The sequence below is a fragment of the Erythrolamprus reginae genome, chromosome 9 (assembly GCF_031021105.1).
Source record: "Erythrolamprus reginae isolate rEryReg1 chromosome 9, rEryReg1.hap1, whole genome shotgun sequence".
Classification (NCBI taxonomy): domain Eukaryota; kingdom Metazoa; phylum Chordata; class Lepidosauria; order Squamata; family Dipsadidae; genus Erythrolamprus; species Erythrolamprus reginae.
In genome coordinates, this window is record NC_091958.1 from 37757241 (window position 1) to 37785147 (window position 27907).

The 27907-nt window shown below is 43.1% G+C and overlaps 1 protein-coding gene and 1 pseudogene across 1 annotated transcript; one reads left to right on the top strand and one right to left on the bottom strand.

Annotated features, from left to right (window-relative positions):
- The first annotated feature begins 520 nt into the window (after window positions 1-520).
- LOC139172551 (GTPase IMAP family member 9-like) lies at window positions 521-1467 on the top strand (annotated as a pseudogene).
- Window positions 1468-4010: 2543 nt separating this feature from the next.
- LOC139172552 (succinate--CoA ligase [ADP-forming] subunit beta, mitochondrial-like) lies at window positions 4011-5313 on the bottom strand. Its single transcript, XM_070761704.1, has one exon. It carries the CDS (start codon window positions 5289-5291, stop codon window positions 4011-4013), a length of 1281 nt encoding a protein of 426 aa, XP_070617805.1. The 5' UTR covers window positions 5292-5313.
- Window positions 5314-27907: the final 22594 nt, after the last annotated feature.

Sequence of the window (27907 nt, forward strand, 5' to 3'; positions counted from 1 at the left end):
GAAGGTTTAAGGTTAGGGTTAGGGAGGAGGGTCCCAGGTGGTCAGCCGTGGGGCAGGGGAACCTAGCGGAAGATGATTTGGGGGGACACTTGGAGACCATCTGAAGCTGCAAGAGCAGCAGTTAAAATTTTGGAGAACAGGGTCTCTTCAAGCATGGAGCTGGCTCTGGGGGGCTGCCAGCCACACTGGACATCAACCTACTCCCTATTCCTGAAACCCCAAAGTGCAGGATCACAAGAATTGAAGAGCTGCATAAAACGGGGGATGGCATAGAGGGCAGGATCAGAAGGGTCTGCCTGTACGGCAGTGAGGAGGGGGTGGCCCTTCATTACCCCACCTCCAATTCCTCCTCTGACAGAAGGGAGTTTATTTATTTATTAGGTTTGTATGCCGCCCCTCTCCGTAGACTCGGGGCGGCTCACAACAGCAACCTCCCTGCAAGGCGGCCTCTCCTTTGGCTGACTCTGTTTTGATTTTCACACAGAAATCCTGGGTTTTGTGCTGTGCGATGTGTCTAGAAATGGCTGGAAGCATCCGAGGTAAAGTCATGGTCCCTGGCGGTGTGGGGGGTGGAGGGGGTGGAAGTTACTGTCCTGAAGGGACAGGCTATGATGTTGACCAGTCCCCTTTTCCTCTCCCCTCCCCTTTGGGTTGCAGAGTCTGAACGGAGGACCATCCTGGTGGGCGGATTGCAAAGTGGGAAAAGTGCAACGGAAAACACAATGCTGGGAAGGGAAGTCTTTGAGTTGGGATGTCATGGAATAACACAGAGATGCCAAAGGGAGGAGGCACAGCTGAAGGGCAGGAAGGTTGTGGTTGTTGATACGCCTGGCTTTTCCAATCCCTATCATGGATTCCTGGAGAGATGAGGAAGTGTGTGAAGTTTTGCTCCCCAGGTCCCCTCATCATTCTACACGTGATGCATCCTTTTGTTACCAGCAAGAAGGAAGAGTACGTGACTCAACAAATCAAAGAAGTTTTTGGCCTGAAAGCCAAGGATTACACAATCCTCTTGTTCATCTGCAAAATATTATATCTTCCAAAGATGAAAACTTGAAGGAATATGTTGTTGGATGTGAGAACCGGTTTCTGGCTTTCAACAACACAGCTGAAGGGGAAGAACGGGAGGCTCAGGTGGCCAAACTGATGACCATGATTTATTATTTATTTATTTATTCAATTTTTATGCCACCCTTCTCCTTAGACTCAGGGCGGCTTACAACATGTTAGCAACAGCACTTTTTAACAGAGCTAGGCTATTGCCCCCACAATCCGGGTCCTCATTTTACCCACCTCGGAAGGATGGAAGGCTGAGTCAACCTTGAGCCAGTGATGAGATTTGAACAGCACTCTACCTGCTGCACCATCCCGGCTCATATTTTGATTGATGCTCTGGTGGAAAGGAATAGAGATGCTCTTTGTTACACAGAGGACATGATGAAATACAGCAAAAGACACAACTTCTGATTGTTTCCCTTTCCATCAGGGACCAGAATAGTCTCTCTCATTGAACCTCTGCTCCCAAGGTGGCACTCTGCCAAAGGCCACTCTCAAGCTTCAACAGGCTTTTTTGCTGATGTAACTATTATCGCTCCCCAGTTTCCAAAGAATTATGGGTGGGTAGAGGGAGAGAATTTAGATTTCAGACATCAAGATGCCAGCCATGAGAACCACACTTCAGCAGCTGTTTACCAGACTTTCTCAGAACAACACCAGGACATTGGACAATGTCACCTGGTCTAAAATGGGGAGGGAAAACCTGAATTTCAACCATGTGGTTCTGGGTGGGAATTAGCTGGATCTTGTTTTGCCTTCATCTTTGCCGATACGATGTAGTTAAAAAAGTTTTGAAGAGCCACCATCTCTCTCCTCCAAATCAACCATCCCCACAGCCTAATACTCTACCATCCTGTATCCATGTCTCTTGGGAGGCACAGAGTCTATGGGACTGCCCTCTCTGTCAATCCTTTGAGCTACATCAGACTGGGAAGCCACCAACCCAAGAAATATTAGAACTCCACTTTATTGATATGGATGATACTAGCAGAAATCTTGATAACATTTCCCTTTTGCTCCTTCTGACACTAAAGAGCATCAAAGCAGGGACAACAGTGAGGTTCTTTCTTACCCTTTTCTGTTTTCCTGGTGTGAATTTGTGTTTTGATAACAGCTCTATCCATCCATCCATCCATCCATCTCTATTTATCTCTATTACTATCTCTCTCTCATTCTATCTTTCTCTCTCTCTCTCTTTCTTTCTCTATATCTATCTTTGCTGGATGTTTGTGGAACTCATTTCTCAAACACACTCCCCATTTCCTTTCCTGCAAAGCAAAGCGATTTAAACATGACTAATTAGACAGGAAGGCTGTTTCAAAAGAGGAGGGGAAAATTTCTCCCCCTCTTGCTTCTTCCACTTTAATTTTCTGAAGGCCAGGTGATCTTGAAAGACCAAGAGAGGTATTTTGCTGCCCTCTGCTGGGCATTTGTGGAACTCATTTTTCAAACACATTTTCCTGTTTTGTTTCCTGCAAAGTGAAGAGGCTGATTCAAAAGAGGAGAGGAAGGCTTTCCCCCCCTTGCTCTTTCCACTTTCATGTTCTGAATGCACTGAAGACAAAGCAGAAGGCCAGGCGATCCTTAAAATAGATCCAGCAGAGGAGCAGATCCACCTGCCAGTGGGGATTCCCTCCAATCAGGTGAGCCTCTCCCCCAGAAAAACAATTAGTTACAAAGAATTATTAGATGAACAATTAAATCAAATTTCTTTCTTTCTTTCTTTCTTTCTTTCTTTCTTTCTTTCTTTCTTTCTTTCCTTCCCTCAAGTCAATCTCTACTTTTCCCTGAGGGCTCTCCTCTCTCTATCTCTCTCTCAGGCCTCTCTCTACTTTTCTCCCAAACCCTTCTCTTTATCTTTCCCACAGGCCTCTCTAATTTTTCATCAGGCCTCCCTCTATCTATCTATCTAAGCCTCAGGCCTGTCTCTACTTTTCCCTCAGGCCCCTCTCTCTCTTGTCTATTTAGCTATCTTTTCCTTAGGCCTCTCTCTCTAATTCTTCATCAGGCCTCACTCTCTATCTTTCCTTCAGCCCCCCCTGTCTCTATCAAGACCCCAGGCCTGTCTCTACTTTTCATTCAGGCCTCTCTCTCTCTATTGTTCACTCAGGCCAGTGGTGAAATCTAAAAAATAAAGAAGATGAAAAAAGGCAATAATATGGAAAGAGTGATGGAAAGAGAGATTGTCACGCTGTGTATTGCCAGCCCCAGAGACATTCAATAATTAAATAGTTAACTGTGTGTATGTTAATTAGCTCCACCCATGATGATGTAAAATCATGTCTGGACAGCCAGCATCACTTCCTTTCTTCTTCGGAAGAATCCATCTTTTTCTAGTCTTTAAAAATGTAAGATGCACAGTAAGAGCCTGGGACCAGGCATAGCTGTTTTCTTTGTTTTTATTAATAAAAGTAACTTCGTTTGAAGCCATTTCTGTAACTTAATCCGTCGCCTCCAGATTTGATTCATCATAGCTCACATGGGCTGTGATTTATCTACAAAATCTGACAGAGATAAGAGAGAGTGAGGGAAGAAGATGACAGGAGAAAGCGGTGGAAAGGGGAGAAAGATGGAAAGAGAGAGAGAAAGACAGGAAGAGATGAAAAGAGATGGTGAAAAAGTGTGATGGAGGGATGAATCAAGTGATGGAATGAAAAGAGATTAAGAGTGATGGAAAGAGATAAAGAGAGTGATGGAAAGATGGAGAGAAAGAGGTTGAAAGAAAGAGCTGGAGAGAGATATACAAAGAAAGAGTGATGGAAAGAAATGGAGAGATGGAGACAGACAGAGAGAGAGGCTCAAATTTACGGTGACAAACTTTCTTTAAACTCAGTCTTTATTATAGTTGCAGGGTGGCCATCTTGAAATTGAGCCACGCGTGTGGGGTGCAAACCCATGCTCGCCCCCAAATGGGGGGGAGGAAGCAGGAGTGGGCCCCATCCATCTCTGGCGCCTCAGTTGGGCAAATGAAACTTCACGTCGAGGTCCAGCTCCCTCGCCAGCGTCATGACCTCGGCGATCGCGACTGCCGTCGCGGCCGCGCGGTCCAGGTCGTCGCAAGCCAGGATCTTCAAGCCGCTCTCGGCAATCAGGTTTTCGGCGTCGGCCACCCGGGTCCCTTGCAGGCGGACCACAATTGGGACCTTCAGCGCCAAGTCCTCAGCCGACATAATAATCCCATGCGCGATCACGTCGCAGCGCATCAGCCCGCCAAAGATGTTGACCAAGATCGCCTGGACCTTCTCATCTGAGGTGATGAGCTTGAAAGCCTGTGTGACTTGTTCCACTGTGGCGCGGCCACCCAAACTGAGGTAATTCGCCGGCGTGCCACCGTGCAGCTTGATAATGTCCATTGTGGCCATAGCCAATCCCGCTCCGTTCACTAGGCATCCGATGTTCCCCTCCAACGCTATGTAATTCAGCCCCACATTGGATGCCGTCCTCTCCTTCTCATCCATCTGTGTCCAATCTTGCATCTCAAAGACCTTCCGTTGACGGAATGCTGCATTACTGTCAAATATGACCTTGGCGTCCATGCACATCACCCGCCCAGTGATGTCCTCGACCAATGGGTTGACCTCGACCATGACCGCGTCGTAGGCGATGAAAAAATTGTACAGCTTGATCATGGTCTCCGCTGCTTCTTCTGCCAGCCGTGGAGGAAAGCCCATTTTCCGTGCCAAAGGGACGGCTTGGCGCAGGTGTAGCCCCGTTGCGATGTCCACTGGCTCCTTTAAAATGGACGACGGCATTTCGGATGCAGCGTCTTCGATCCGGGACCCGCCGTGGGAGCTGGCGACAATGACGGGACCCTGGAAATCCCGCTCCATGGTGACGGCGAAGTAGTACTCCTTGCGGAGGTAGCGGCGTTCACAGACGAATACCTGGTTGCAGATCCGGCCCTGTTCGCCTGTCTGCTTCGTGAAGAGCCTCTTGCCGATCATGCGCGCTGCCACCTCCTTCGCTTCCTCTGGGGAATGCACGATCTGCACGCCACCCTTCAGGCCGCCTTCGAAAACACCCATTTCTCGCCCACCGGCTAAAACCTGAGCCTTCACCACCAAGTCGTTGGTGCCGACTTTCCGCGCCACCTTGTACACTTCCTCCGGTGTCCGCGCCACCAAGCCGAAGGGCACGGTGATGCCTGCTTCCTTCAGCAGCTTCATGCTGAGATACTCATGAATGGACAGGTGTCTCAGGGGTTGGCGTCGCAGCTGAGGGGCAGGAGATGTCATTGAAAATCGGCGCAACGCCGAGAACCCTGTGCCCCGCCCTGTCTGAACGACCTCAGTCCATATTGCTCGGGCCCCTCTCACTGCCTGCGTCCAGAACATGTCAGATGTCTAGAGGCTCTTCAAATAAGTTGAGGCTTCTTGGGGGAATCTCCTCTTCCTTGCTGGTTTCTCATTGGCTGAGTGGTCTCTGTGACCTCACTTGCCTCTGCCCTGCCTCCTTAGTGCTCCCCAGGGAAAACCCCTCCCCCCACTGTGTTCAGTTCTGGAGACTTTATCTATCTGTCTGTCTGTCTATCTAATCTATCAATCTTCTATGTATCTATCTATCTTCTATCTTTATCTCTCTCTCTCTCTCTGTCTACCTACCTATGTATCTCTATCTATCTATCTTCTATCTATCTAAAGACCTAAAATGGTCACCTAACATCAAAAACATCAAAAAGCCCAACAAAGAATGCTCTTTTTGCACCAACTCATGCAGCTCAAACTGCCCAAGGAGCTGCTGATACAGTTCTACAGAGGAATCATGGAGTCTGTCGTCTGCACCTCTATAACTGTCTGATTTGGTTCTGCAACCCAACAAAAACAACAGATTTCAGAGGAGAATCAGAACTGCAGAAAAAAAACCCCAATTGCTGCCAACCTGCCTTCGATTGAGGACCGGTATACTGCATGAGTCCAAAAGACGGCGGTGAAAATATTTACTCACCCCTCGCATCCTGTTCACACACTGTTTCAACTCCTACCCCTCAAAACGCCGCTACAGAGCACTGTTAATTTTTTTTTTACTAAGTCTGCACTTCTATTACTACTAGTTTTTTCTCAGCATTCCTATCATCCTTTTCCTCCCACTTAGGACTGTATGATTGTAACTTGTTGCTTATATCCTAAGATTTTAATTAATGTTGATTTTCATTGCTCTTTTGACCCCTATGACAATCATTGTGTTGGACCAAATGGTTCTTGACAAATGTATCTTTTTCTTTTATGTACACTGAGAGCATATACACCAAGACAAATTCCTTGCGTGTCCAATCACACTTGGCCAATAAAGAATTCTATTCTATTCCTTGACTTGCTCTCCACCAATGCCCAGGACAAGCCCTGCTCTCACCCAGTGATGGGCTAGCAAAATTTTTACTACCACACTGTGGGTGTGGCTTATTCATTTTTTTTCAACATCTTTCAGTGCAAATTGGGTGCTCTGGGGTGGAGCTCCAAATTTTACTACCGGAACTGTATTCCTGACCGTTCCCATAGGAGCCCATCACTGCTTTCACCCCACTTCCTTCCCCTATCCCACAAAATGCCAATTGGGGGGGTCTCATTGCTTCTTCAGGGGGGTTTACCTAGTTGGAGGGAATTGGGAATCCCCGCTGGCAGGTGGATTTGCTTCTCTACTGGATCTATTTTTAGGCAAGCCTGGCCTTTTGCTTTGTATTCAGTGCATTGAGAAAATGAAAGCGGAAGGAGCAGGTGGGAAAAAACCTTTCCTTGAAATCTCTGGAAAGAATGTGTTGTGGCCAGTGTCTTTCCCTCTCATGCAACCTCCCCTCCCTCTCCACTCTTGATTTCGCAGCCTGAAGAAAACTCCTCTCCAAGTTCATATCTATGCATTTCCTCTGTTCCTCCAGTTCCTTCGGTGTCATGGAGTACATTTGGGGTTTTGGGAGAGTTACCCCTGGTTTAAACTCTATTGCACAGTCTGTTGGCCAGAGAGGGGGGAACGTATTGCAATCTTCCTCACTAAATACCCCTGCCAAGTCCCGGGACTCAAGTTGCACCTTCATGAGGTCTAGGGGCATGGCCTCCTTCGCTGCAACAGCAAAAGGGGCCTCTGCTGTGTCTTGAGGGGGCTGTTTCCTCCCACAGGTTTCTGGTGGAGGGATGGGGCCAATGGGCAGAGTAGCTTTCAGTATCCAGCCTCCCACCTTATGGTGGGGGTCCATTTTCCCAACCAGGCTAGGCCCAATAGGATGGCTTCTGACATCTTAGGGGCGACTATAAACCAGGTGAATTCATGTGATGTCCCATCTTGTTGAGTGTTCAAACTCTGATACAAAAGTTAAAAGGCTTATTCAAAAGCAAACCCATAAAATACACATTACCTTTGTCGGTCAACAGCAAAGGAATTGTGCAAAGAAAGAGGGTTCCTTACCTAATAATAAAATATTCTATACAAGGGGGCACCTGCGCCATCACATGTGTGCAGTAAGGAGGAGAAGAGAAGGGGGGGAAAGAGCAACAAGGTAGAGACAGAAAACTACTTAAATACAGTAAATGCAGGTGAGAGGGATTTAGCTAGAAAAGGCCAGCATTTAAACAGACACAGCACCTTTTCCCAAAGTCCGTACAGAGGTGACTATTCCAATACATCTGCAGTTCCACTAACTTGATTAGGAGGGTGGCTGGAGCCAGAATGGGACTTTTTGCCTCCTTCGTTTCTCTTCGTCCCCAGGCTTCTGCCCCTCCCCCCAGCCATTCGGTGCTGCCTTTTCTCCCTGGCCCTTTCATGGAAGGGGCTCAAAAGCACTCTTGGCCTGGCCTTTTGGACACAGGGGAAACTGTCCTGTCAGCCAATCAGAGGATTTGTTCCTTTTCATCCCCTTCTACTCTGCCTGTGTGTGTGTTTTTAGGAGAAGGAGCAGCGGGAGTTTTAAATTTTAATTTGTTTAGAAGCAAGGCAGAAATCAAAATAACAAATGAGTGCAGTTTCTCTGTCTTTTTTGAAAAAAATATCCATTCTACTGCTATTTTATTTCTCTGCTTGAAAACAAAATTCAGTGGAAATTTCATTACAAACTTTTTTTTTTAAAATTATTTTGGTGCAAAGTACAGAAACAAAAAAATAATAATCTCAAACTGTTGAGATTATTCTGCTGAACACTTTCTGCAAAGGAGGTTTCATCAGGAAATCAATAAAGAATTATATAAAAATAAAACTTTTTAAAAAGAAAGAATTATATAAGAGGAATGAAGGTTTCCATTCCAAGCTGAGAACCTATCAAACATGGCATTTCTGATCATTTTGGCATTCTCCCAGAGAGGATCAGGCAACCAGGCTGGCACTTGCTTCCCACAGCCTCCTCTTCACCTCTTTTCCTACTCATTTTTTCCCACAAACACTTTTAGCTTCTGTCAAGAGGAACAAGTGTATACATTATTTTCTATAAGCTTTCACATTCAGTAGCTATTACTGACCAGCTGAATTCCTCTGAATTTTACAGAGCACTCTTTAGCAAGATTTATTGAAAGGGGATGGAGCTGCAAGAATTCCCAATTGTTCAACAATTTCCCATTTTGAAACATATAGATATGGATTTCCTAAATGGAAATCAAATAAAAGTCACATTAACAATTTTTCCAATATCACAATGGTGTTATATATCATGTTTTTACATTTGTTCTGGCTGTGAGATGCTCCTTTGTGTTCAGGTCTGGTCTCAGAAGGATAATGTAGCACTTGGGGATGAAGATGCAACCTAGCAGTCCAGCACTGGAGGCCAGGATGGAGAAGACCTAAACTGCCACCATGTATTTCCCTTAGGTGGGCACAAAAATCACCCAGACACTGCAGAAGACCAGCATGCTGAAGGTGATCAGCTTGGCTTCGTTGAAGGCCCCAGGCAGATTCCTGGCCAGGAAAGCCACCGTGAAGCAGATGCCAGCCAGGAAGCCCATGTAGCTGAGGGTGACGTAGAACATGACAACAGCCCCTTCGTTGCATTGCAGGATGATCTCTCCATGTTGGGAGTGGAGGTCAGAGTCAGGGAAAGGGGGATAAAGTCCCAGCCAGATGGAGCAGATGACAATTTGGACAGCAGCAGAAGAAAGGATGATGGAGTTGGCCAAGCTCTTCCCCAACCATTTCTTCACTCGGTTTCCTGGTTTTGTGGCCAGAAAAGCCAGCACCACCATGATGGTTTTGGCCAAGAGAGAAGAAACCCCAACTGAAAAGATGATGCTGAAAACTGTCTGTCGGAGAAGGCAGGTGGCTTTTCTTGGTTGACCAATGAAGAGAGAAGAAGACAAGAAGCAAAGCAGGAGGGAGACCAGGAGGATGTAGGAGAGGTCCCGGTTGTTGGCTTTGACAATGGCAGTTTCTAGGTATTTAAAGAAGATGACTAAAACAAGAACTGTGCTTAGGAACAAAAGTAGGGCAAAGGAGACCAGGATGATGCCTAGATGTTCATCATAAGACAGAAAGGTTATAACTTTGGGGATACATTGGACTCTGTGCTCATTGGGATATTTATCATCCAGACACTTGGTGCATTTTTCAGTATCTGAAAAATAAAAAGCAATACAGTGTTCCCTCAATTTTTGCGGGTTCGAACTTCGCAAATAGCCTATACCACGGTTTTTCAAAAAATATTAATTAAAAAATACTCCACGGGTTTTTTTCTATACCATGGTTTTTCCTGCCCGATGACATCATACGTCATTACCAAACTAATAATTTTTGCAAATAAATAACAAAAATAATAATTATTGTTAATAAACAATTATGTTTATAAATATCAGGATCACTAAGTGTCTTATTCAATTATGAGTACCAGTAATAATGGTGAGTAAATGGTTGCTAAGGGAATGGGAAATGGTAATTTAGGGGTTTAAAGTATTAAGGGATGGCTTGTGATACTGTTCATAGCCAAAAATGGTGTATTTACTTCCGCATCTCTACTTCGCGGAAATTCGACTTTCACGGGTAGTCTCGGAACGCATCTCCCGTGAAAATCGAGGGAACACTGTATTTCCTTAATATATTGTTTTTCAACATTACAAGAAATACTCTTTTTGGACAACACCTAATTCAAGGAACATTTTCCAAGAGGTATTTCTAAACTATTTCATTGAAAAGAGCTAAGAATGTTATTTTTAAAAATATACCAATGTATATGAAGTTGAGGGGAGTCATAGGATGTTAATTATTACTTTTTGTAATATGTAGAATCTTCATTGGAACCTATGTTATTAGAGGTTAATAATCAATCATAACATCTTTTTAGGCAAATATCCTGAGTCCTGCCCCATGGCAGTTAAAAGGACTTGGAGGATGCCTACAGTATCTTGTAACATCTGGAAACAATATAGAATTAAGGAGAAACCTCTAACAGTGAGAACAATTAACCAGTGGAAGAGCTGGCCTCCAGAGGTTTTGGGTTCTTCAATATTGGAGAATTTTAAGAAGACACCAGACTGTCACTTATCTGAAATGATATAGGTCCATGATGGCAAACTATGGCACGGGTGGCAGAGGTGGCACGCAGAGCCCTCACTGTAGACATCTGTGCCATTGCCAGCTGATCTTCTGATTTCTAGTGCACATGCCAGTCTTCGCAGGCACTGGAGCACTGAGAAACAGCCTGAAAACGGCCTGAAAAATGGCCCAGGAAACAGCGAAAACGTTTCCAATTTGCAGGCCATTTTTCAGACCAAAAATGATCTGAAAAACGGCCTGAAAATGGTCCAAAAATGGTCAAAACAGGCATATGTGTGCTGGCCAGCTAGTCATTAAGTTTGCAATGCTCCAGCATATGTATCTGCATATTCTGGTTTGTACACTTGGTGCCGAAAAGGTTAGTTATTACTGGTATAGATTCTCTTGTGTGAACAGGGAGCTGGACTAGAAGACCTCCAAGGTCCCTTCCAGCTATATTTTGATAGATTGATCAATTGATCTATATGACTGGCAGAATATTTGTGTAATGAATTTCTCCCATTACTATCCACAATACCACATTATGGACCTTCTCGGTGATCCTCAAGTGGGAGGCTAATATACAGTAAATTGCAAGGTCTTTCAGAAGTTTCAAAGATCTCAGGTGTTCCTAGAAAGGTAAACTTAGCAGCACTTATCCAAACTAAAAAGCAGAAGAGATATTTCCTCTGCTGTTAGTAAAGCTTGCCCAGTCTGCCACTACCTCCTCCTGTCTCTTCCCAGCCCTCCTTCAAAGTCTTTTTGATTTACTTCCTTTTAGATAAGAAATTGTGTAGGTTACAAATAAGGAAAAACAGGTTTGCTTCAATCTGCCTTTTAACTTGCACTTTCATGAAAATGTTCTGGATAGATCCAGTTCCACAAAGCCTCCCATTTTCCCCAGTGTCACCCACCTTCCTGAGTGGAGAAGGTCCCCTCCGGACAAGGAACGCAGTCGTAGCAGCAAACTGGCTCTCCTTCTTGAGCCCTCTTGACAAATCCAGGATGACAACTTTCCACACATTTGGACTCAGGCAGGGACTGAGTAGAAAAAAGGGAATGTGTTTGGAAACATGTTAGGACTCTCCATCCATAGAAAATGGAGGTAAAAATGGATGGAGATAAGTAGCCTCTGGTCTTCACTGAGGTTAATAAGAAATCTCTAACTTCTTCTGAACAGATGCAGGAAATATAACAACCAGCAGATTCTTCATTTAATTCTTCCTTTTTGCTTTTGGAATTTAACATTACAATAAGGTACTTTTCTATTTAATAAAGTCTGAAGGGGTGGAATTGCAGAAAAAAAAGATTTAAGTATGATGATATCTTCATATTAAAACTGAGAATAAAGTTTACTGTAAAAGATTTAGGAAACTTTTATTTCATTCAGTTTTTTTAATGTAGAATAAAACTGTGATGAAGAAAGAAACCTCTGATCAGTAAGATCTTGAAAGATTTCCATAAAACATGGCAAAGCTGCTCCATTAGATGATACCAACTGGTATGGAAAGCCAACCACTAGTGATGGGCTGCCAAAAGTTTTACTGCCACATTGTGGGCGCGGCTTATTTTCTGGGCGTGGCTTGATGGTCATTGTTTTACCGGGCTCTCTGGTAGAAGCCTCCCGAAAATTCACAAATTTCAGACACACACACGTTTGAAAGTTCAAAACAATGTCCTTTATCACAAAATTCAAAAGAAACAATGCACCCTTTTTGTATTGCAAAGAGCACTCTTCCCCAAAACAACCTTGTAGACTGTACAAGTCCCTTAATCAGTCCTTAAGTACTTAGCTAGTAGCTGTGAAGAAACGTCACAGCCCTCCTTCTTCCCACGAAGTGAAACACACACACACTTTACTCTGCTTTGGTGTCAAAGGCGTGAAAAATCCACAAACAAAGTTCAGAAACAGTGAGGCCCAATCCTGAAGAACTGCAATCAGATAATCTTCCACAACAGCCAAACTAGCACGCTGCTATTTATAGCAGCAGCTCTAATTACTGGAGCCACACCCAAACACAGGTGGCTTCTCTTATCTCCTGTAATATTTCCTCAATTGGTCTCTTCGATGCATAAGTCTGCGCCTGCGTGGGTCTAACTCTTCGTCATCCGAATCAACCGAAGATAATGGTGATTGGCTTCCTGGGCTGTGTGTCAAGCCCCCCTCTTCCAAGTCACCCCCACCTTCTTCTTCATCCGAAGAAACTGCACTCCCTGACTCTGCCGGCAACAAAACAGGCCTAGGACATGTTGACATTTTCCCTGCCTCCACTTCCACATTCTCTGGGGCAGGAGCTGGGCCAGAGCCAACCACAACAATCATGTGACCAGGCAGGAATGGCTTGGCAATCATGTGACGGGGGGGGGGGGCTTAAAGGTCACGTGACTGGGTGGGAGTGGCTTAATGACCAAGATAAGTTTTTAAATATGTGCTTGGACTCTTTTTCAGTTGATTAAGTTACATTATTTGAATAGCCACAAAAAGGACAAATCATAGACAGCATTATTTTTTTAGGATCACAGTAACATTTTCAGGTTTTGTACCGAACCAACAAGGCTCAGTATGATAACAGATTAGGCAAGTAGCTCGATTTTCTTGAATTGCTATAAAAGTTCAGTTGTAGATAATGATTTATATGATTAAAGTGTTTATGGGTAAAAACATACTATTTAATTATTTCCTATTTTAAAAGTCATTAAGTGTTATACTAAGGTACTGGAGAACGAAAGGACAATAAAAAAACTATTAAGTATTCAATAAATAGTGCATAAAGTTACTACCCCCACTGTATCCCCCTCCCGCATGGGGGCAGCAGCCCATCACTGCCTTTGGGGCAGTAGAATATGATATTAACATCACACCACAACTTTTTACTTTTACATAATAGCTTGAATTGTGATGATCTGGAGGATAAGATACCAGGTGGCAGATTCCCCCTGTCCAAAAACAAAAAACAGGATCTGCAAGCTGAAAATTTCTTATTAAATAGGAACAGAAGGAGATAGGGAGATGACAGTTTGGGCAGAGGGGTTTGGGTGGAGGGGGTGAGACTTAAACAGCCACCCGGCAATCCTTCACGCCACACATTTAAACGTAGGTTTTTCCCCTTCCCTCCCAGCAAGCTTACTTGGGCAGCGGAGAAGAGCAGGGTAGTTTCCACGTAACCCCATCCAAAAATTTTTCCTCAGCTAGGCTTTCTTTCCTCTGTCTCCAGGTTTTTCTCCCTCTTCCTCTCCTAAGGTTCAAAGCCTGGTCAGCTTCTCAAAGGTGTCATAATCCTTGGGAATGCAGGGGGGAAGCAAGGGGGTGAGAAAGCGGGTTCAGAGGAACACCTGTCAGCATCAGAGATGAGAGAATCTCCCAGGGAAAGTGGTGGGGAAAAGGAGCCCCTTCGGGAGGAAAACCTTCTTCCCCTCGTTTTTGTGCCCTTCTGTTCTTCGGCAGCCTGAAAGCCAAGTCTTTACTGGCTGGAACTCCACATTTATTTGGGTTATTTTTATTTCTCACTTTCATGTGTTTCTGCCCTGCCTCTTTGGTGCTCCAGCTCATGGAATGGACTGGGCAGAAGAAAGACAAAGAAAAACTAAGATTGCAGGCAGATGGGAGAAAGGCGGCAGGGGTGGGTGGGGAGGTAGAGAGGAAAAGGGTTTGGAGAGAGGAAGCACCAAGCTATTTGCCTATTTGCTGATGACTCTAAGTGTGCAATAGGGTTGATATTCCTGGAGGCGTTTGTAATATGGCAAATGATTTAGCTTTACTAGATAAGTGGTCAAAGCAATGGAAACTGCAGTTTAATGTTTCCAAATGTAAAATAATGCACTTGGGCAAAAGGAATCCTCAATTATTGTATTGACAGTTCTGTGCTATCAAAAACTTCAGAAGAGAAGGATTTAGGGGTAGTGATTTCTGAACTCCGCATTTATTTTGGGTTTTTTATTTCTCAAAATGGGTGGTTTACTTTCAGTTTGTATCTATTGTGTGCACGTGTGTTGTTGTGGTTGAAGTTGAAGTAGTCATTGACAGGCAGGATGCTGTAGCAGTTGATTTTATGGGCTATGCATAGTTCGTGTTGAAGATTTAATGGAGTCAATTGTGTTGAAGCCGGTTTTCCCTGTTTTGCTAGAACTGTTTAATTTTATGCTCAGTTCAGGGAACTGTCTGAATTGCCTGGCCCTGGCCCCTCCTTCTGGTTTCCCTTGCCTGGTCCCACCCAGCCTCACCCCTCCCCTCCTGAGGGTCCCCTCCCCCTGAGAAAACAGTCTGTCTCAAGATCTCCTGGATCTATTTGGCTCAGGCAGTGGGATTCCTCACCGGTTCCCTCTGTGGGCAAAGTGAAGGGATCACAGAAAGGCTACCGAGTCCAAAGTCCTGGGATCCCCTTTTGCAGCCTTTCCACAAGCAATGTCAACAGGGAAGCCAGATTCACTGAACAACTCTGATAGAAACGGAACTGTGGTGAGAAAGATCGTAAAGTCGGGCAGAATTCACATAACAAATATCTCCTCCCATAAAAGAAATGTTGGGTTCAGTTGTGGTCATAGGTCGAGGACTCCCACTAGCTGCTTTTTTCATGCCATGTCCTGGTGTCTGATCTTTGTCTCCTCCCAGCTATGAATTCAGCCTCTAAGTATCCTCTGATTTCCCTCTTCTCCTGATGGGTCTTTCTCCTTCCTTCCTTTCTTCCTTCCTTCCCTCCTTCCCTCCCTCCTTCCTTCCTTTCTTCCCTCTCTCCTTCCCTCCCTCCCTCTCTCCCTCCTTCCTTCTTTCCTTCCTTCCTTCCGTCCCTCCTTCTTTCTTTCCTTCCTTCCCTCCTTCCTTCCCTCCTTCCCTCCTTCCTTCATCCTCCCTTGTGGTTGACAGAGTCAATGGGGGAGGGGGGATCTGGCAGCCCCAATTAGTTTCTCAAACTGATGGTCCCCCCCCCTCCAATTCCTTTCTCCCAAGGTCCTTCTGGCTGGAGGGAAAGAGAGGAGCCAACACCTGGCTTTTCCAGAGGTGTCCGTGGATGGAAGCCTCCCTGGAGCTTTCTCTCTCCCTTGAGAAGCTCCTGTGCAATATAGGTTTTTCCATCATGAAAAAGAGCTTTGAGTGTGTTAGTTCAAGGCCAGATTGAGATTCCTCTGAAAGACTCTTTGAATCTTGTGCTGCACAAAAGCTCCATTTCTATTGGGAAGGAAATGTTGGGTGCTGCCACCTAGAATGTTTCTCCTTCGGCCATAACTAAGGGAATTACAGGAGTTTTTTTAATGCTTCAGATGATAATGAGTCTCTCACTGGCTTTACTCCTTTTATTCATTTTTCCACACTGCACAGTTGCTCTGCCTGGTTGATGCTCTCAGGACCAACTATATAAAATAAACACCATCCTCATTCTGATACTCTTAAATCTGCTCTTCTCTAGAACCTTAACACAGATCATAAGGTTTCTACTGTCCGTGCTATGAGTCAAATGTACAGAAACAGAAGCAATCTGGGTGCCAAGTACTGAATTATATGCAGCCTCCCTCTATGCCGCCCCACCTGCTATAAAGTAAGACATTCCTCCAAATAAGACCGGTCCAAGTCTCTCCAAATATCCCACCAAGGCTCCTACAAATAAAGTTAATCCTCACCTTCCCCAAAGTTTCCAATCTGTCCCTGTTCAAAAATCCGATACAGTCCATCTCAATCAAACTTGATCTTGCTCCCAACATGCCGTCACAGTCCTCCAATACTTCCAATAATCAAAATAATAATAATAATAATTAGTCAAAAATGTTTCCACGGAATTATAGTTTTCAACTCTTGAAGTTGTAGAATGTTCATCAAAGAAAAAATTAGCAGACCTCTCCCTCAGCAAACCAGCCACTTAACAATCATTCCTTCTTTCTGATCTCTTTCCGCTCCATTCTGCTCCCCTTGGGGTTTCCCCGAACTGCTTTTTCTCCACCTGCCAGCTGACTGCTAACCTCTCAGATCAGGGAAAGTTGGGCATTAACAGTCGGATATTCAATGAAACATCTAATCAGTCCTGTCCGATCAATGAAATCTAGTGAGTAAAGTTTAGAATAGTTCTGTAAAAAGAAGAATCCAATCAAAGGCGAATAAATAAGGGTTATTATTTCCGATTAGGTTTCTTCGGTAGTAAGACTTTTTTCTCCTCACATCCGCTATCACCGCCTTATTATTCGTGGGCTTTTTTTCTTTTTCCACCTAATCGGATAAACGTTTCCCCATACACAAATTCTTTATGATTATAAAAAATTATGTCCTTATAAAGTCCACCAGCATAGTGTAACAGTTTACTAAAAACAGATAGATCTGTCCTTCTCACTTGCTTCCTTTTTTCATGGCTGTTAAGGTTTCAGGCCCGCTATACTGGAACCAGCAATGGCGAATGCCTTCTACCCCTGATAGGGAGGGCTGCCTTCACATCCAATGGAGAATGCCTTCTACCATCTGATGCCTGGTTAATCCCTCTTCATCCACGTCGTCCTCCAAATGAACTGTGTCTTGAAAGATTTCAGGGATTTAAGGAAAAAGCAGCCTCTGGAGCGAGAGGGCCCCTCCTTACAGCAGCTGTATCTCAAGCGGCCACCGGAAGGTAACTTTTTGAGCAGTTTGACAAACTGATTGTTGGAAGAAATCATTAGGTTGTTAAATTACTTGAATCCCACCACTGGCTCCCACCCTTATTCACCCCCTTCTTGGACCTGATGAATATTATACAGCATTGAACTTTTGTGACCTGCCTTTAGACAGGATCCCTTCAACCTCCTTCTGGGAAGAGTCTCAAGGAGCAGAGAAAATGCTTTAGGGTGGAATTGTAGGGTGGAAAATTAAAGGGACTGAAAACTGCCATTTTATTTCTCTGCTTGAAAGAAACAAAAACACAGTGGAAATTTTATTAGAAACTTTATGTTTTAAATTTACTTTTTTAAAATTTTGGTATGAAGTACAGAAACAAAAAATAATAATCCCAAAACAACTGCTCTGCTGAACACTTTCTGCAAAGGAGGTTTTATCGGGAAATCAAGAAAGAACTACTGTATATAAAAATAAAATCTCTTTAAAAAAGAAAGAATTCTATAAGAGGGATGAAGATTTCCCTTCCAAGCTGAGAACCAATCAAACATAGCATTTCACATCATTCTGGCATTCTCGCAGAGAGGATCAGGTAACCAAGCAGGTACTTGGTCCAAACAGCTTCACCCTGACCTCTTTTCCTACTCATTCTCTCTCACAAACACTTTTAGCTGCTGTCAATAGTAACAAGTGCCCACATTATTTTCTATAAGCTTTTGCATTCAGTAGCTGTTGCTGAACAGCTGAATTCCTCTGAATTTTACAAAGATCTCTTTAGCAAGATTTATTGAAACTGGACTGAGATGCAAGTTTTCCCATCGTTCAACAGTTTCCCATTTTGAAACATATAGATATGATTTTCTTTGACTCGTACAAACTATCTAAATGGAAATCAAATAAAAGTCACATTAACAATTTTTTCAATATCACAATGCTGTTATATATCATGTTTTTACATTTGTTCTGGCTGTGAGATGATCCTTTGTGTTCAGGTCTGGCCTCAGAAGGATTATATAGCACTTGGGGATGAAGATGCAACCTAGCAGACCAGCACTGGAGGCCAGGATGGAAAAGACCTGCACAGCCACCATGTATTTCCCTTTGGTGCTCAGGTAGGTGGGCACAAAAGTCACCCAGACACTGCAGAAGACCAGCATGCTGAAGGTGATGAGCTTGGCTTCGTTGAAGGCTCCAGGCAGATTCCTGGCCAGGAAAGCCACCGTGAAGCAGATGGCAGCCAGAAAGCCCATGTAGCTGAGGGTGACGTAGAACATGACAACAGCCCCTTCGTTGCATTGCAGGATAATCTCTCCATGCTGGGAGTGGAGGTCAGAGTCAGGGAAGGGGGGAGAAACTCCCAGCCAGAGGGAGCAGATGACAATTTGGACAGCAGAGCAAGAGAGGATGATGGAGATGGCCAAGCTCTTCCCCAACCATCTCTTCAATTGGTTTCCTGGTTTTGTGGCCAGGAAGGCCAACACCACCATAATGGTTTTGGCCAAGAGAGAAGAAACAGCAACTGAGAAGATGATGCTGAATGCTGTTTGTCGGAGAAGGCAGGTGGTTTTCCTTGGTTGACCAATGAAGAGAGAAGAAGACAAGAAGCAAAGCAGGAGGGACACCAGGAGGATATAGGAGAGGTCCCGGTTGTTGGCTTTGACAATGGGGGTTTCTCGGTACTTAATGAAGATGATTAAAACGAGGCCAGAGGTTAGGAAGAAGAGTAGGGCAAAAGAGACCAGGATGATGCCCAAATGTTCTTCATAAGACAGAAAGATTATAACTTTGGGGATACATTGGACTCTGTGTTCATTAGGGTATTTATTATCTGGACACTTGTTGCATTTTTCAGTATCTGAAAAATAAAAAGCAATATTTCCTTAATCTTTTTTTTTAACATTTCAAGAAATACCATTTTTGGGCAACACCTAATTCCAGGAACATTTTCCAAGACATATTTCTAAACAATTCCATTCAAAAGATCTAAGAAGGATATTTTCAAAAATGTAGCTAGGTTTATGAAGTTGAGGGGAGTCATAGGATGTTAATTATTTTCTGTGTAATGTAGAATCTTCATAGGAACCTACATTAATAGAGGTTAATAATGAATCCTAACATCTTTTTAGGGGGATATCTTGAGTCCTGCCCCATACCTACAATATCCTGTAACATCTGGAAGCAATATGGAATTAAGGAGAAACTTCTTAACACTGAGAACAATTAACCAGTGAAACAGCTGGCCTCCAGAGGTTTTGGGTTCTTCAATATTGGAAGTTTTTAAGAAAAGACTGGTCAGTCACTTGTCTGAAATGATATAGATCCATGATGGCAAACTATGGCATGCAGAGCCCTCACTGTGGGCATGTGTGCCATTGCCAGCTGATCTGATTTTCAGTGCACATGCCAGTCTTCGCAGACACTGGAGCACTAGGAAACAGCCTGAAAATGGCCTAAAAATAGTCCAGAAAACAGCCAAAAGAGAGACAGTTTTCAGATGATTTTTTGGACCAAAAACGACCTGAAAAACAGTCAGAAAATGGCCAGGAAAATGGTCAAAACAGGCTGGTCTTTGAGTTTCTGATGCCTAATCATGTGTATTTGCATGTTCTGGTTTGGGCACTTGGTGCCAAAAAGGTTCTATTTCACAGGTTTAGGTTCTCCTGTTTGAGCAGGGGGCTGGACTAGAAGACCTCCAAGGTACCTTCCAGCTCTATTTTGATTAATCGATTGATCAATATGATTGGCAGAATATTTGTGTAACGAGTTCCCCCCAAAACTATTCACAACACCACATTATGGACCTTCTCAGTGATTCTCAAGGGGAGGCCAATATACAGTGAATTGCCAGGTCGTTCAGAAGGTGAACTTAAAATAATTCATCAAATTTCAAAGATCCCAGATGTTCCTAGAAAGGTAAACTTAGTAGGATTTATTTAAAGTGTAAAAGGTATTTCCTCTGTTGCTAGTAAAGCTTGCCCAGTCTGCCACCCCCTCTTCCCATCTCTTCCCAGGCCTCCTTCAAAGTCTTTATGATTTACTTCCTTTTAGATTAGAAATTGTGCAGGTTAAAGAAAAACAGGTTTGCTTCAAGTTGCCTTTTAACTTGTACTTTCATAAAAAGGTTCTGGATGGAGCCAGTTCCACCAAATCTCCCATTTTCCTCAGTGTCACCCACCTTCCAGAGTGGAGAAGGTCCCCTCCGGACAAGGAACGCAGTCGTAGCAGCAAACTGGCTCTCCTTCTTGAGCCCTCTTGACAAATCCCAGATGACAACTTTCCTCACATTTGGACTCAGGCAGAGACTGAGCAGAGAAAAGAGAATGTGTTAGGAAATATGCTAAGACTCTCCATCCATGGAAAACAGAGGTGGAAATGGATGGAGACAATTAGCCTCTGGTCTCCACTAATGTAAATAAGAAATCTCTGACTACTTCTAAACACATGCAGGAGGTATAACAACCGGCAGATTCTTCATTTAATTCCTTCCTTTTGCTTTTGGTATTTAACATTACAATAAGGTACTTTTCTATTTCATAAAGTCTGGAGGGATGGGATTGCAGAAAATAGATTTAAGTGTGATGATATATTCATATTGAAACTGAAAATAAAGTTTACTCTAAAAGATTTAGGAAACTTTTATTTCATTCAGTTTTTTAATGGAGAATAAAACTGGGATGAAGAAAGAAATTTCTGACCAATAAGATCTTGAAAGATTTCCATAAAACATGGCATCTCTGTTGAAGAACTTCCATTTGATGACACCAACTGACATGGAAGGCCAACCACCCTGGAGACTCTAGGATTTTCCCACTTGAAGTGGGACCTCTGGCATTGGAAAGCAGAGAAAAGACATCAAAATGTCTCCCACCTTATTGAGCAACTTTAGCCGTGAAAGAGCATCTTGTTTGATAGAAAGTCTTTGTCTTTCAAAATATGCCAGAGTCTCTCTCCTGGGATCCTCCTTGGAGAGAACCAAGTAGTAGGCAATGCCCAGATCTGCTTTTATCTCTCCATTTTGGTCCAAGTATAGTTTATTTGATGAAATATTCCAATATTCATTCTTCTCCAGAAAGGGATGAAACTAGAATGGGAACATCCAGGAATTTGAAGTACAGAAAACTTTGTTTCTTATCCCACATTGAATCTAACTTCTACAATTGTCTAATCTTCAAATATGGTTAAATAACACTGCCATTATCTTCAAAAGTGAATGAAAAAGTTCAAGAAAAATTGTCAATCATATACTGATAAAATATAAAGAAAATATAATTGACACAATTGGTCAATTATAGAGAAGATTCTAGAGCAAATGAGAAATAAAATGAACAGAGAGAAAAAAAGATGATTCATAAACTCAGGTAGATTCCCAGAAAGCATGGGCTTATCAAGAAGAAAGGTGTCAGGCTAATCTTCTCCCTGGTCATCCTGATGGAAAACACCTCCAGATGTGCTAATTCTACTAGATTGTAATGCAACATTAACCAAATGTTGCAAATCTGAAAGAACAAATCTCCCACCAACTCTTTTCTCCCCCTGAAAAGTTAGCCAGGATCCTTTCTGAGTTTCATTCTCTCCCATTATGCAGCTGCAGGATTCTCCCCTCTGATCTGATCCTTCCCTAGGCAGCTTCTCTTCTCTTCAACCCTAAAATCATTCTCAGATATCATTACACTTCCTAAAGTCATTGGAGAGGGGCAGCATACATATCTAATAAATTATTATTATAAATTATTATTAAATACCGTATTTTTCAGAGTATAAGACGCACTTCCTCCCCCCCTCCAAAAAAGAGAATGGAAATGTTGGTGCATCATATACACAGAATGCAACAATTGTTGGCCTCCCGAAGCCCCGCCCCATGTGAAAACAGGTGTGCAGAGTGCTCCTGAAGGCTCTTTTTTACCTCTTCAAATTCTTGGTGCATCTTATAGTCCAACATTGGAAATTTTTAAGTAGGTGTTGGATAACTATTTGTCTGAAGTGGTGTAGGGTTTCCTGCCTAAGCAGGAGGTTGGACTAGAATGTCTCTTCCAACTCTGTTATTTTTTGTTCTAATACAGGGATCCTCAAATTATGGCCTGTGGTCTGGATATGGGCCACTAATGCAAAGTATCTGGTGCACGGAGTGATGGAATTAAGCCCCGCCCCTTGCCCCACCCCTCAGCAATGGCCTTATCTTTCCGTGAGCATCTATTTCAGCGGGACTGGTTGAGTTTCCCTTCTGCTGCTGGTGGGTGAGTAGGGGAGGGGCTGCTTTTAAAAGTAGCCCTTTAAAAGTGGGTGAGTGGGTGGATGGGGGACATGTCTCCATATCTCCTAGCTTTTTCAAAATCAGCTGAAATTGGCTAACACTGATTCAAGTGCAACTGCAGTATAATGCCTGAAGGAGAATTCACCCACTGCTTTGGTTCTTGTCATAAATAAAGTACATCCACCCAATTGGTTGCTGGACAATTTTGGCAGCTTTCCTGTGTGTGGATACATATGCACAAGTGTGGCAAGAAGCAAATCGGTTTGAATTCTCCTTCCAGCTTAAAATCCCAAATAAGTAAAAGAAGGAGGCTGGTGTCCCCTCCCTCCCCTGGCCGTCTCCCCTGCTGTCAGGCACTCACAGCTCTGCAAAGCCAGAAGCCTTTGGCTGGAACTGAAGGGGAAGGACCCACGTGAGCCCCTAGAGAAGAGAAGGGAGGGGGGCTGGATTGACAGCTTATCTCAGCCTCTCATGACTTCTGTGCTTTCTGATCAGGAGTTATTTTGAAGGAAATCCTGTTTCTTTCATTTTGAGGAGCCTGAAGCTGCTGTTGTAATGAAGTTAGGCAAGTGGCAAGGAAGTTTGGGCTCCTTTTCCCTTGGGGGGGGGGTCTTATTAAGTAAATAGATTCCTCGGTACAGCTTAGGAAGGAGAAAGGGAAAAAAATGTACTGTTAAATTGGCCACGCCCATCCAGTCACATGCCCACCCAGCTGATCCAACCCCCCCAACCATCTGAGGGACTGTCAATCGCCCCTGTTTAAAACGTTTGAGAACCCCTGTTCTAGTATTCAACTGGGGATCAATATATGTGTATGTTGTCTTGTCTGTTTTTAATGCACAATTTTTTAAAAATATTTCATCTACTTTTGTTTTGTTTTGTAATAGTTCAATTTTTTGAAACTTGTTTTTTTATCTTTTGGAATAAGATAAAATTGAATGAGCTGAATGTCAAGTTTGTAGAAAAAATATTTTTTTAGCAACTAGGACTTGACTAACAAGAGAGTCTCATATAAGAACATTAATGATGGACTGGAAGAAAGATGACGGATACCAAACTTGATATGCAAGTTTTTCAAAATGATCTCAAAATCGTAGTTAATTAGGAACAGAATTTGGGTCAGCAGGGAGATGTTCTTGGAAATAAGGCAAATGCAGCATAAGAATCACAGGAAGTGGACGTTCTGGTTTGGGGAGACCCCCAACTGAAGGAAAAGGTCTCCTTGCAGGCACCAAGTTTTAACTGGGATTCCTGCAGAGAGGAGGGATGGGCTAGATGGTCTCAGGATCTCCTCCAAATTTATAAAGGTAAAATTCCACAATGCTAATTACAAACCTATACAAACAGGATTTGATTTTTTAAAAGAATACAGTATTTTCAAATCAACAGTGTTTAATATCGAAATGTCATGGTATCTAGTTTTTGACAAAGATGTGTCCTACCGGTCCGGTCCGCACGTATCGGTAGTGGCCTGCTTATGACGTCACCCCACCTGGAACCGGTCCTTGGGGCTTGCCATTTCCCCCCCAATTTTTAAAAAAATATTTTTCAATTTTGGGGGGGATTTTTTTATTTTTTTCTTCTCCTGATTTTTCTTCTTCTTCTCCTGATCATGTGTAGCAGTGCACAAGCATCACCATTTTGTTTTGGACAGGGTTTTTTTTCCCCTTCTGAGCATGTGCAGAAGCCGAGTTCCGGATCTGTACATGTGGCTGCCATCTGTTTTTCAGCTTTGGTGTTTTTTTTGCCAACCTCTGCTTCCAGAGTCTCCTGCAGCCGTTTTGGCCCCTGGGGGTAGGTAGGAAGCCTTCCTAGGCCCAAAATGGGGCACTGGGTGCGTGTGTGTGTGCTGTTAGGCTAGTTGGTATGGCAGTCCCCTCAATTTATCAACTCCTTACACACCCTATTGTATTAGGAGAAAGAAAGGAATGGAAGGAAAGGAAAGAAAGGAAAGAAATGGGGAGGGAGAGAGGGAAGGAAGGAAGGGTGGCTGAGTGGGAGGGAGGGAAAAAAGAAAGCGTGAGAGAGAGAGAAAGAAGAAAGAAAGAGGGAGGAGAGAAAGAAAGAAAAAGAAAGAAAGAAAGAGATGTAGGGAGGGAGGAGAAGTATGGAAGGGAGGAGAGAGGGAGGGAAGGGAGGTAGGAAGTTAGGAAGAAAAGAAGAAAGGAAGGAAGGAAGGTTGGGTGGGTGGGAGGGTAGGATGAAGGGAGGGAGGAAAGAAGAAAGGAAGGAGGGAGGAAGAAAAAGGAAGGAATAGATGAAAAAGAGAATGAAAGACAAAAGGAAGAGAAAGAAAAAGAGAAAACTCTGCTATTATTTTCAATTGTTCCATTGTTTATCATGTGTTAATATTTTATACACTATTTTACACTTAGAATTATTTTACTGCCTTTCTTTTGCCCAGGGCTACCACATATTTTTCAGGGATTAACGTGCATTCAATGTTTATAGTCCAGAGCATAAATATGGGTGTCTTTATTCTGTACATAAAATTGCATAAGTCCAGCTTAATATTCTATTCCATTCCATAATCAGCCACATCAGCCATAACACTAAAGACTGTTTTGAACAATATGCAGGTTGTATTCCATGATTGTATTTATATGTGAAATTCTGCACCTCTATCAATGTTCTCTGTAATTTTTTTTTAAAATTGTGGGCGGAAAAGTATAGTGTCTGAGCGGCAGTCCCTTTGGGACCGGGCGGCCTAGAAGTCTAAATAAATAAATTAATTAATTAATTTTCATGCCTGAGCACCTGATTTTTTTTCACAGATGTCACCCAAGACAACTTATTACCTAATTATTTGGGGCTCAGTGCTGGGGCAGAAAAAGGTCCCTTCCCACTATGTTATTCTGTTATTTTATATTTCAATTAATATCATTATCCTCTTATAAATCCAGATAGGCCGTCATGCTTACTCCTCCTTCTTGTACAGTCTTCTTAAAAGAAACAAAAAACCCTTATACAACTTTTTCCTAATTAATAGGGGGAAAAAATTCCCTTCTTTTTTATTAAAAAAAATTAATAATAAAACAAAACCAAAATCTATTACTATTAAAATTAAAACAACCAGCAAACCCAAAAACTATTAATATATGCTTCAAAATCTTCATTTCTTAAATATTTATCATAGTATTATAGTAATCTATAATTATTGTACACTGTTTTATTGTCGCTATTAGCCGCCTCGAGTCTCCGGAGAGGGGCGGCATACAAATCCAATAAATAAATTTTTAAAAAATCTAATAATACTATGAAAATCTATCTGAACACCAATGCATCAATTAATATATTTCCATATTTACTTTTCTATAATTTCTTTCAATATTTCCAAGCTCAATTAATTTTCAGGCACTTAGCATTTATTATTATTAACTTTCATCAGTCTTCTACATTTCCAAGTATATTTTAAATTCATAATGCAAAGTCATAAAATCTTACAGTACATATCATAAACCCCTTATTTATTATATATATCTTCCATTAATTTTATCTATGTAATTCTATATTGTTCTAAAATTCTAATCCAATTTTATGAATTAATATATCCTAATATTAAACACCAAAATATATCTTTTACCATCATTCCATAGTCAATCTCTATTTAATAATCAATCATCCCTCCTCAAATTTCTACCACTGTCACATTTTTGGGTACCTGTCCTGTCTCTCCCCCTTTTCTCTCTCATTTGTTTCGCATTTCTCCCTCTTCCACCCTTTTTCTCTCATTCCTTCTCCTTCTCACTTTTCCTCTCTTTTTCCATCCCTGTCTCTTCCCCCTTTGTGTGGGTGTCTGTGTGTGAATTCTTGAACCATTTCCAAAAACAGGTGAGGGCTTGGGTTTTTTTCTCTGTTATTTGGGTGCTTTTTACCATATGCGTTAAATCAAGAGTCACTCCTCTCTTTTGCTTCTCTCTCTTTCCTCTCATTCTCTGCCTCAATAATTTTCTGATTTCTCTTTTTTCCTCCCCTTTTTTCTCTCATTTCTTTCTCTCTCTCTCTTCTTTGCTCTCCTTTTCTCTCTCTCTCTCTCTTGCTTTCTCTCTCTCACTCTTTCTCTCTCTCTCTCGCTTTCTTTCTCTCTCTCTCTTGCTTGCTTTCTCTCTCTCTCTTTCTTTCTCTTTTTCTTGCTATCTCTCTCTTTTTCCCGGGAAGCCCGCATGGGAGGGACTTGGCCACACGCAACCGCCGGACTCCTGGCACCTCGACAGCCGACAGACCAAGACATCACTGGTGGCTGGAAAACCTTGAAAGTCGCAAAGAAGGAAGCTCAGCTTCCTGTCTCGCAACTTTTTACTCTTTGTGCCCTCAGCAAAAAGTTGCAAGACCGGAAACTGAGCTACCTTCTTCGCGGCTTCCAAGTTTTTCCAGCCACTGGCGATAGAATCTATGGGGGAGAGGGGAGATTTGAGATCTCTGTGCTAGAATTGGAATCTCCTGTGCTGAGTTCTCAAATCTCCTGTGCTATAGTGCAGTGTTTTTCAACCAGTGTGCCGTGGCACAGTAGTGTGCCGCGAGACATGGTCAAGTGTGCCGCGAAGCTCAGCAAGAGAGTGAAAGAGAGAGAGAGAAAGAAAGCAAGAAAGAGAGAGAAAGAAAGCAAGAGAGAGAGAGAAAGAGAAAGAAAGCAAGAGAGAGAGAGAAAGAAAGAGAAAGAAAGCAAGAGAGAGAGAGAAAGAAAGAGAAAGAAAGAAAGAGAGAGAGAGAAAGAGAAAGAAAGCAAGAGAGAGAGAGAGAGAAAGAGAGGCAGGGAAGGAGGGAGAGATAGAAAGAGAGCAAAAGAGAGAGGAAGGAAGGAAGAGAGAGAAAGAGGGAGAGAAATAGAGCGAAAGGGAGGAAGAGAGAGATAGATTTTTTTGTCCAAACTTTTTTAGCCCCCCCACTCCCCCCCCGCTCAAGGTGCCCCATTATTTTGTATATGTAAAAAATGTGCCGCAGCTCAAAAAAGGTTGAAAATCACTGCTATAGTGCATAGCGCAGGTTACAGGGATCATTGACCTCGATTGGTTTTCACTGTCAGGAAATGTTTCCTTAGTTTTAGGTGGCTTCTCTCTTTCCTCCGTTTCCATCCATTGCTTCTTGTTTGGCCTTCTGGCGCTTTGGAAAATACATGGCCCCTCTTCTTTCTGGAAGCCCCTTAAGAGTCTGTCGACTCTCACACTTTTGGGCAAAGCATGGGAGCCATTTCCTCCTTTCAGGGGTCTATGAAAGGACATCTAGAGTGTATGTAAAGTTGGAAAAAAGGAGAACAACATTGTTGCAGAACTGTAGATTCATTGAGGTTGAGTGTGACAAGGAATGGCTGAGAGGGGAGGGGCCAGGCAAGGCATCCCGTGACGTGAGTGACATTGAGTAGGCCACACTCGCCCAGTCACATGACCACCAAGCCTCACCTGCTGAATCACATGACAATGAAGCCACTCCCACACAGTCACGAGTGCCAAGCCACCCCACCCCACCCGGTCACATGACCATCAGCCACACCCTCAAAATAAGCCACGCCCACAGAGTGGTAGTCAAAAAATTAGGAATCCCCCCCCTTTGGAACCATTATTCCCTGAGTAATTAAATTGGGTAGATCTGTTGAGATGGTTCCC